Source organism: Photinus pyralis, unplaced genomic scaffold (genome assembly GCF_008802855.1).
Source record: "Photinus pyralis isolate 1611_PpyrPB1 unplaced genomic scaffold, Ppyr1.3 Ppyr1.4_LG6, whole genome shotgun sequence".
Classification (NCBI taxonomy): domain Eukaryota; kingdom Metazoa; phylum Arthropoda; class Insecta; order Coleoptera; family Lampyridae; genus Photinus; species Photinus pyralis.
This window is the reverse complement of record NW_022170663.1, coordinates 43788535-43798348: the sequence shown is the minus strand read 5'-3', so window position 1 is coordinate 43798348 and position 9814 is coordinate 43788535. Positions and strand designations below refer to the sequence as shown.

Genomic DNA, 9814 nt, shown 5'->3' with positions numbered 1-9814 from the left:
TTATAATACAATATTCATTCGTTTAATATAATAAAATGTACAAAGTACATAGAATCCTTTACAAATATAGTAAGGTACTTAAGACATAATGTAACCTATCCAACCATCATTTTTTAGAACTACCCTCGTCCGTGACATCTGAAAAAACAAATATTAAACGACAAATAATTAAAATGAGCGAAGTTATACTTTTGCCATCACAAGCCACTATTTTCACTTTATCGATTTTGGTAACTTCTTGAACCTCACGGAATTCGACTTCGTTCAACATAAAAGTCCATACATTATCACAAAACCGATACGTATGCAGTTTTCCGGCCTTAAAAGTTAGTCTAGATTTCACTCGTGATGCTAGCATTTGATTAATTGATTTGTCGAACTGCAGTAAGACTTTCGAACCTAATTGTGGTGTAATTTGGCCATACTAAAAACCCAAAATTTGTACTTTTTTGTGATTCAATCTTATACTCACTTGTATAAGTTCATCTAAACTTTCTTGAAGAGTGTGCCCTAGTGTCGTATTTCGATATAATTGATAAGACATTTTAATTTAACTTCGAATATATTATATTTATAGATAAATTTAGATTGGTTGCGAAGTAGTAAACTGGAATGGAAAATATTTTATGTTTTTTTCGCCATTTCTTGCCAAGCTACTTTCCATAGATCACAATACTTGTACTTCTACGAAGTTATTAAAAAAAACCACAGAACAAAAGAAAACGCAAATTACAGCGCACCCAGCATCTGTAGCAATGTCAACTTACTTACGACAGCGAGATTTCTTTTTGACTTATCGAAACCATTGATTATACACTGTATAATCAATGTCGAAACCAACGAGCTGTGACAGCGACCTATATACAATTCTCCGACAAACTAGTAAAGGGTAGATGGAATCTCAAATGGTGGCGCCACACGTAACTCTGCATGTTTATTTGCGGACTAGACGAAATAAAACCATCACGTAAAATTTTATACGTTATCGCTTCTCGGCCTATGGCTAAGATCAAAGTGTAGTATCTGTTCTTATCAGCTTAATATCTGATACGACCCGCATGCGGGTCCAGTATATTAAACTGATTTTTGGAAATTGACGGAGGTTAGGGGCTTGCTCCACCTCCGTCGCGGGTTGGCCCGGTCTTGCAGTACCTCCGGGATCGGCCCAAAAATACAATCATAAACTAAGTTCCTACCCAAAATCGTTCTGAAAATCTTCATTTTTATGCCCACTTTCCGTCAGGAAATTCAGTTTCTATGACAGAGAGAAGGCACAAGTCTGTTTCCCGGCCACGGTCACCCCGGCTGTTCCTGTCCCGGCGACCATTTTACTTCGCGGCTTCGGCAATTTGCTGTTTTTCAAATTTTCAAAATGAGATTATTTATTTCAAATTAGCTCAGAATTCTACAACACTTTGCTGATGTATGTCCGAAAGCTGCCGGAGCTTGGTAGACATTTATGGGTAGGTATTTGAGGCACGCTGAAAACTTCCCCAATAATGCACAAACACAGAAATGCAGACCTGGCTGAGGAGTGGCAGGGCTAAAACACTTTGCCTAGAGGCCTTCAAAGTTTGAAAAAGATAATGTCATTGATTTGTGAATCAATTTTAGACATACGCTAAAACGTTGTAACAACCTATCAAGTATGCGAAATCAATAAAAAAAACCTTGTCTGAAATTGATTGACAAATCAAATGAAGCAGGCCCAAGGGACTCCTGATTTGAAGTGTATACTGACCGAATTGAACTATATACTCTGTTACAGAGCATATGTATATAGTTCAATGACTGACCGTAATAAATACATGAACACCCAGTGTACTTTGATCACTTTTGACGAAAGTTTCAGGAGAATTGTCTTTATTTCGGCATAAGAAACGATGCAAATTTCAACATGATACAATTACAACTAATTCAGACGACACTAATAATGTCCATCCATCATCCACTACTTGTTACGCATTGAGATACTCGAGTGGGCATACATTCTTTTTTCAAACTTTGAAGGCGCCTGGCAAGGTGTTAGCCCCGCTTCTCCTCAGCCAGGTCTGCATTTCTGCGTTTGGGTATTATTGGAGAAGTGGTGGACAAGTTTTCACCGTGCCTCAAATACTTACCCAAAAATGTCTACCAGCTCTCCTACTTGTTGTGTCATATACGGGATCGATCGGTTACATTAACAACTGCTGGAATTTATTAAAATGGACTTTAATAATAAATGCATACAGCAATTATGATTATTATTATAAGAGTCATTCCTACACATTGACAATAGACAATGACATACACTTAAGACTAGAACGAAGTTATCAACTGTTCATCTGTTCTCGTTGACAGTGACCCCATATTTAACTAACACTACACTACTATATCCTTCTTTCTATCGAACGGACACACTGCGTATACCTACAAAATTAAGTAGGTACTTTCACATACCTTGCCTATTTATTATTCATACAGGAAAAATGAAAGGAAATGACAACGAACAGTGTTCAATTTTTGCAATTGAGAAATATTAAATTTGTGGAGGAATATAAAATGCCACCAAATAATTGTAAAGTATATCCAACACTGCGAAGAGGAATAAATCAAATCAAAATAAACTCATGCAGTTTTTAGACATGATGCTTTCAAAAAAATTACCGTTAATTTTGATGCACTTGTGCAATAATTACTTACGATAATTTAGGAATAGACATCAGCTATCCCGAATCTCAAGTGTTTCATCTCCTATCGCATCGCATCCTTCGTATTAAAATTATCACAATTTCTTTAACAATACTGTCCCAATGGTCAATTTGAGTACACTTATCAGTTTGTATTTTCAAATATAGTGTTGTTATACAGGGTGGTGACTTGCGTAACGCATCATAGGGATTTCAATGTAAAATTCATAACATGCAATTATTGGTCCCCAAATTATTAATTAAGACGGAAAATTGGGAAAATAAAACCCGCATCTTTTTCAATAATCTGTGATGCCATGGAATTTTATAATACAAAAACTACGCCAATATCGGTCATGCCATGGAATGTCCAATGTCGGCTATAAAACAAATCAAATTCTATCAAAAAGTTTTATATTTAGAACAGCGAATTCAACATAAAGAAAGACCAAATTACTAAAAGCGGTTTCCTAATATAATAATTTACAATAAATGTTCGAATAAGTCACCATTTAACTGCAATACAGTAACCAAGTCGATCATAAAATCCATTTGGAACTGCGGCTAATTGATAACTGGATATCTTTTTGTTTTAGAAATTTCCATGGCATCGCAGATTATTGAAAAAGATGCGGGTTTTATTTTTCCAATATTCCGTCTTTATATGAAAAAAATTTAAAACTATAATACGGTTGATTGACGTAAAAAAATTTTTTCTACAAAAAACTTTAATACATTTTTGCTCTAAAATAATTTGGGGAGCCAATAATCGCATGTTATAAATTTTACACTGAAATCCCTATGATGCGTTACGCAAGTCACCACCCTGTATAATGTTATTACTTGGTTTCTGTAATTACATACCCAATGGATTCTTCTGAAGGCATCTGACATTTGCAGGTTTAATCACGATTGAATGTGTGCCATAATAGTCTAAATACTGTGAAGGATTCTGTTTGCTATTTACATCTTTGAATACTATATTTCAAAGCCAATATGCAGTCGGGAAAGAAAACCAGTGGCGCCCGCTGTGAAGCTTAAAAATTCAAATACCTTATTGTTGTGATTTCAAAGGATGCTTGTGGTAAGGTAAGTATATATGAAACAACAATCTATTGTCATGTCGGTGTAGGTAATTGTTGAATGAATAGTCTAAACTAAATTAACTGGTGATTTATATTATATACAGCGAACAAGTGAGTTGGGTTAAAAAATTATTAAAAAGTACAAAACGTGGTGAAAGTCATATTAAAAAGGGGGTAAAAAAGTATAAAGGGGTTTTATTGCACAAAAGATGATTAACCGGTTGAGCAGCTACATTGTTAAATTACATGACCTTGGAGAGCACTCATCGTTTATGCGAATAAGTGGAAACTTAATTTTTTAACGGTTTTTCGGCAGCTTCGGAAATAATCGGAATTTTCGGGTTTTCTATAAAGCATGATAATAACTCTTTAATTACGCATCTCTAATTTGACCATCATATTGTAAAGTGTAGACGTTCCTTCGGTCTATTTAGTTATTTACGAATAAGCACAAGTTTGATTTATTTTACTTGAATTTGTGTCTGTATTATTTTTTTCCTTTCAGAATTGTTTGTAAATGCGTATTACTTTCTTGTTTGAATTTTATCGTTATTGTAATTCATTTTTAGTGAAGATGCTTTAAACGCGGCACATCTGGTGGTTTACGATCAGAAGCTTTGTTATCAGACGAAATTTATTTAACACACGTTTTCTTATCGCTATTTTAAGAAATAACGGATATGCAGGTACGTCACGATGTGCGCGTTTGATCGGAAACCCTTGTAGGACCCGTTTATTAAAAGAAAAAAATTGCAATTTTGAGATTTATAATTTTTACTATCGACCGACTGCGTGCGGAGCAATTTAAGTTTTTCGTTCTTTCAGAAATTTTTTTAAATTTTACAGTTTTGTGTTTCGGAATAAATTTTTGTCATTGTTAATCAATTTAATTGTGTTTATTCAAATCCTTTGTGCAACCCATATTTTTCTTTTCGTGTCCCAAGATCATTTCAGGTGCTAATCAGTGTAATAAATTTTTTGGTATTTTCGGAAGTTGATGGAGGCTACCGAGTTTCTCGAATCCTTAATTTCGGTCAATATTGGGACTTTTCTTTGAAGCAGATGCCGGAAGTGTACGAGGAGACATTGAGCTAGCTAGATAGGTTTGTTTGCCAATGCATACCATTGCACACAGTAGTATACAATCTGTTCATATGTAAAAAATACCTACATATTAATTTGGATTATCTGTGCTTTATCTGGTCCTGTAGAGCATGGATAATCAGGGTTTTACTGTATATGTAGATGATTAAATTTTTAAGAGGGAAACCCCATACATTCTCAGTACTCATTCTGACAACTAATTAATGGTAGCTTACTTATCAGCAAATTTGAAAGAGTAATTTTTTAAGTAGTGTGATGGTCTTTTAGCTCAAACCTGTACCTATGTTCTTGGTCAGAGGAAGGATTTTTATTTCTAGAAAAACAGTGTGGACAGTCTGATCTTATTTAAACAAATATATTATTGGCAGTAACATACCAAAATTGATACATCATTTTTTAGTACAACAAATTAAAATATTCTTAAACATTACAAGAATGTACAAAAGATTGATTTCAGTTAAACGTTTACAATCTAGACAGATGCAGGCACAGTAGGATTTCTTGACCGTTACTACGCTATTTTTTAAATTTATTCTTATGAACGTTCGCTTTATGCCTGAACTTCTTTGCGTTAGATTTCGAAGTGTTACAAAATGCATCTGTTAAGTTTTGCTTATTTTTAATCTTACCCTTTTTGTTATTCGACTCTTCGTAGGTGTTCAATTTCTTATGCTTAGCGTTACGTTTTGCATGGCGCACTTGCATTTTTGCCAAATTGCTTATCTTTACCTTTTCGTTATCGTCCCCCTCTTCCATTTTACGTTTCTGACCCTTTGATGGTAATTTCTTGGTATTCTTGCGAAGCTTTTCTTTTTCTAGCTTGCGTTCTTTTGCACTTTGAAACCAAGGTCGGCTAGGCTCCCCTTCTCCTTTTAGCAATTTCTGTGCACGATTAAGTTTATTTTCAGTTCTGCTTACTAACCTCTCTTCTAATTCTTCCTTTAAGATTTGCTGCATTTTAGGTTCGAGAGATTCCAATTTGGTTTTGTATTTTTCTAAAATATTGACGGCGATTACTCGACTTTTAACAGGATGCTTGGCATTTTTCACTATCTGCTTTACAATTTTTCGCTCACTTTCTCCAGCGAGACTAACAGAAACACCTCCACGACCCGCTCGTGCTGTCCGCCCCACACGATGAATGTAATGTTCTAATGTCATAGGCATTACAAAGTTTATAACCGTTTTAACACCAATTATGTCCAGTCCACGGGCCGCAACATCTGTTGCCACAATAACGTCGACAACTTCATCTTTAAACCTTTGAAGAGCATCTAACCGTTGAGGTTGGGTTAGATTACCATGCAATTCTGCAATCTTGACTCCTAATAGTCCCAGTAATATATGTATTCGATGCGCTTGTTTCTTTGTTTGCACAAAAATCATGCAATGATCTCGAAATGTTCTGCAAACCAATGCGGCCAGAATGGCCTCCCTATCTGTTTCATTATTTGTTCGTATTCGTACAAATTCTTGCCTCAAGTTAAATGCGACATTTTTATTACTGTCGACAAATATTCTAGCTGGATTTTTCAACGATATATTAACGAGATCGCGAATTTCTTCGGTCATCGTGGCAGAAAAAAGCATCGTTTGGCGAGTATAAGAGCACTGCTTAATTATCTCTTTCATTTGTTCCGCAAAATGTTCATCTAACATTCGATCTGCTTCGTCCAAAATTAAAATTTCGATGGAGGCCAAACTAAAACTTGGCGTGCTTTGCAGATGATCTATCAATCGTCCGGGCGTCGCGACTACAATATCGGGATTTCTTCTCAAGACACTCTCTTGCGCTTTTAAATCTAAGCCACCGACAGCCAAACCGATTTGTATGTTAGTAAACTGGCAAAGTTGTCGCGTTACTTGGTATACTTGAGTACCTAATTCTCTAGTAGGGACCAATACCAATACTCTGGTCGTTGCCATGTCATTTTTTGGGCGGAAAAGTAGTCTTTCCAAAGTGGGAAGCATATAAGCGGCCGTTTTTCCTGTGCCTGTTGCAGCGCACCCGTATATATCTCTACCTGGAATACAAAATGATTGTTTCATTCGGATATTAGTGAAAAATTGATAATAATCAATGATTGGTTCTTCAATTACAATTTACAGGTCTGCGTGAATAGGATTTCCCAAAGGCGGCACTGCTAGTATATTATAAATGCAAATATTTCAAAAACGGCTAAATCAAATGTCAACATATTATATATTTTTCAAATCGGAAAGGAAAGATCTATTCAATTTTTGAAAAATATACAGAGCGTTCCATAAAAAAGTTTGCATTCTTTACTAATTTGGCGATATTCATTTGTTTTTTTATTTTACATTTTCTGCCGATCTATGATAAACCCCACAACTTTTATATCAAAGGTTTTTTCTATCTCTTATAATAGACGTGCTGTCTAAATGTACGGAATAACACTGTGCATACAAAAAGTTGCATTTAAAAAAATAGTCGATGACGTCACATCTCAAATTTGGGACACGTATAAACATTTAGTACATCAAAAAGAGAGCAGTTTAAAATACTAATCAATGTGTCCGAGCATATTTCCCAAAAAAATCTTCTTTGATTTACTGACTTTATTTCAAGTATACTTTACATTTAAATTTTTTGAGAAACAAGTCAAAAAGTATGACGTTAATCTAAAGTGCCATCTGGCGGACACGAATAGCCCTAAATTAATATTCCAGGCATGTGATTGAAGTCTCTAATGTATCAACTTTTAAACCATACCAAGTTTATGAAAATCCACGAAGCAGAAAAAAATGACTGTACCTTCCCCTCTTTTCTTATTTCACAAAATAGGAAAAATACATACGAGCATTTCGTTTAGAAGTTTCTTTATTTATATGATAATAGTATTATTTTCTATACTATGTGAATATTTCAAAGCCGACATAGGCAATTAACATGGGAAAAACGTTTTTTGCAGATCGTTGCTCCCCATGTTAACTTATAATGACACCAATTGAAAGAAGTTTTTTTTTCTCATCTAATGAGTTTTTAGTTTGTATTTCTCATTATTTTAACAAAAATGCGGCAATAAATCCAATTAGCAAAATCACGTTAAGCCATGTAAACATTCTAATGATTTGAAATAGTTTTTGACACAGACGGAATGGGACACTCATTAAAATGCACGGAAAACAAACATTGCGTACTAGGGTAACTATTTCCACTGTAAAGTTTGTTTATTATAACTACTTTTTCCTCAGTGAACTGCATTTTATAAAAAAAATTAATGTCAGTTGTCATAAACTGATATTGATTTCAACTTGAATAACGTTTGAATCTGCTTTTTGTCTTACTAGTCATGGCTTATCATGATTTTGGTAATAGGATTTAATACCAAATTTTTGATAAAATAATGCTGGAAATTAACTAATTCGTATATCATTAAATAAAAAATCTTCTTTGGCGTCATTGGTTAGATTAAATGAGAATAAAGTGCAAATATTTAAATTTATTTGACAGGTGTAGATTTATTCATTTGTTATTTAACTTCACCACTTATTTTTGCAGATTATTGCAGTAGATCTGGTTATTATAAAGTGAACATTGAGATAATTGCATTGCTCACTTTTAAGAAAACCTCACTGTATATTTTCGTTATCGAAATAGTATTATTATTATTAATTAAAACTGCTTGTGGTTGGTGCAGACCACCCAACTTGAAAGGAACCGCCACTGGTAACCTTCAAATTTGAGACACTCTGTAGTACACTGATTCCAGAATCTTAGAATAATGCTTTGTACGTTGGGTATTTATTCACCTCATACATCGAATCTATTTTTCGCTGGGAACCTCTATGCAAGCTATAGTGGAATATTGCAACCAACCAAAAGTATCAACAATAAAACTTTAAAATAATTGCCAGTGAAAAACAAATTACAACTTTCTCTTAAAAACGTTATACTATTTTTGATTTATTATGTAATTCTGTATTAGGTATTGCTGTATCAATACCCGTATCCAAATACCATAAAATTATACTGGATTGCTGTGATAATCATGTTGGCTTCTTATCTTTACAAAATTTCAGCCAAGATAAAAATCTTGCACTAATCAAAATGCCCAATGCATGTGGTTTAAATTGCACAGAAAGTGATTCATGTGAGCGATTAGACTACACTAATGTTTACAATAATGCATTGTTGCCAAACGTTACAGCAGGTCCACAGAATTTTTTATATCTACCTCTACCAAAATTAGCCGACTTCCCCTGAAAAAGATAAATACGTACCTAATAACGCAACAGGAATCGTTGCAGCTTGAATTGGAGTAGGATGAATGAACTTCATTTGTGTTATGGCTTTCATTAGTGGTCTTGATAAATTCATTTGATAAAAATTCATCGTTTCATCATAGGTACTAATATCAACATCTTCAGCTTCACTGACACTCTTCGCCTTCCGTTTACGAGTTTTCTTCTTAATTGTATCATGCTGCAAATCTTCACTAGATAACGAACCGTCAGATTCTTCTTCTGAATCACTCTCATTCCCCAATTCACTCTCGCCATTCAAAGATTGATCACGTATCTTCTTGATTTTATCATCTGTTTTGGTTGACGGTTTTCGCCTCACATATTTATGCAAATCGTTCCAGGTATTCTTGTTGTATTCCTCGACCGAGTTTACAAACTCAAATGCGTTATCGAAGGCGGTTTCCTTATTTTTCTTCGCACCCGGTTGAAACTAAAGAAACATAATTATAATAATGAATGGTTTCAAAAACAAAAATAACAGACCTTTTTATCGTCATCCAGATCGTCGTCACTGTCCTCGGAAAAGTTTTCCACTTCTTCATCATCTTCTATTGTTCTTATAATTTGATTTCCATATTCAACATTACGCTTCATCGTTTTATTTTTAAATTTTGATGTTTAAACTTTTGAGATCTCACATCACATGTAAAACATCGCTAGTATAGGTTAAGTGCTATTGTGTCTAAA

The 9814-nt window shown here is 34.3% G+C and overlaps 2 protein-coding genes and 1 non-coding gene across 3 annotated transcripts; 1 reads left to right on the top strand and 2 right to left on the bottom strand.

Moving 5' to 3' along the window:
* Nucleotides 1–751, bottom strand: LOC116175041 (transcription initiation factor IIA subunit 2). The gene is made up of 3 exons (XM_031493093.1): nt 473–751; nt 190–424; nt 1–138 (listed from the first exon to the last, which is right to left on the bottom strand). The coding sequence occupies exons 1-3, from the start codon at nt 542–544 to the stop codon at nt 107–109; spliced, it is 339 nt and encodes a 112-aa protein (XP_031348953.1). The 5' UTR covers nt 545–751; the 3' UTR covers nt 1–106.
* A 233-nt stretch (nt 752–984) lies between these two features.
* On the top strand, nt 985–1174 carry LOC116175225. The gene has a single exon (XR_004146274.1). It is a non-coding gene; the product is annotated as a U2 spliceosomal RNA (small nuclear RNA).
* Nucleotides 1175–5197: 4023 nt separating this feature from the next.
* Nucleotides 5198–9814, bottom strand: LOC116174251 (probable ATP-dependent RNA helicase DDX27). The gene is made up of 3 exons (XM_031492140.1): nt 9611–9814; nt 9104–9557; nt 5198–6882 (listed from the first exon to the last, which is right to left on the bottom strand). Exons 1-3 carry the CDS (start codon nt 9719–9721, stop codon nt 5375–5377), a joined length of 2073 nt encoding a protein of 690 aa, XP_031348000.1. The 5' UTR covers nt 9722–9814; the 3' UTR covers nt 5198–5374.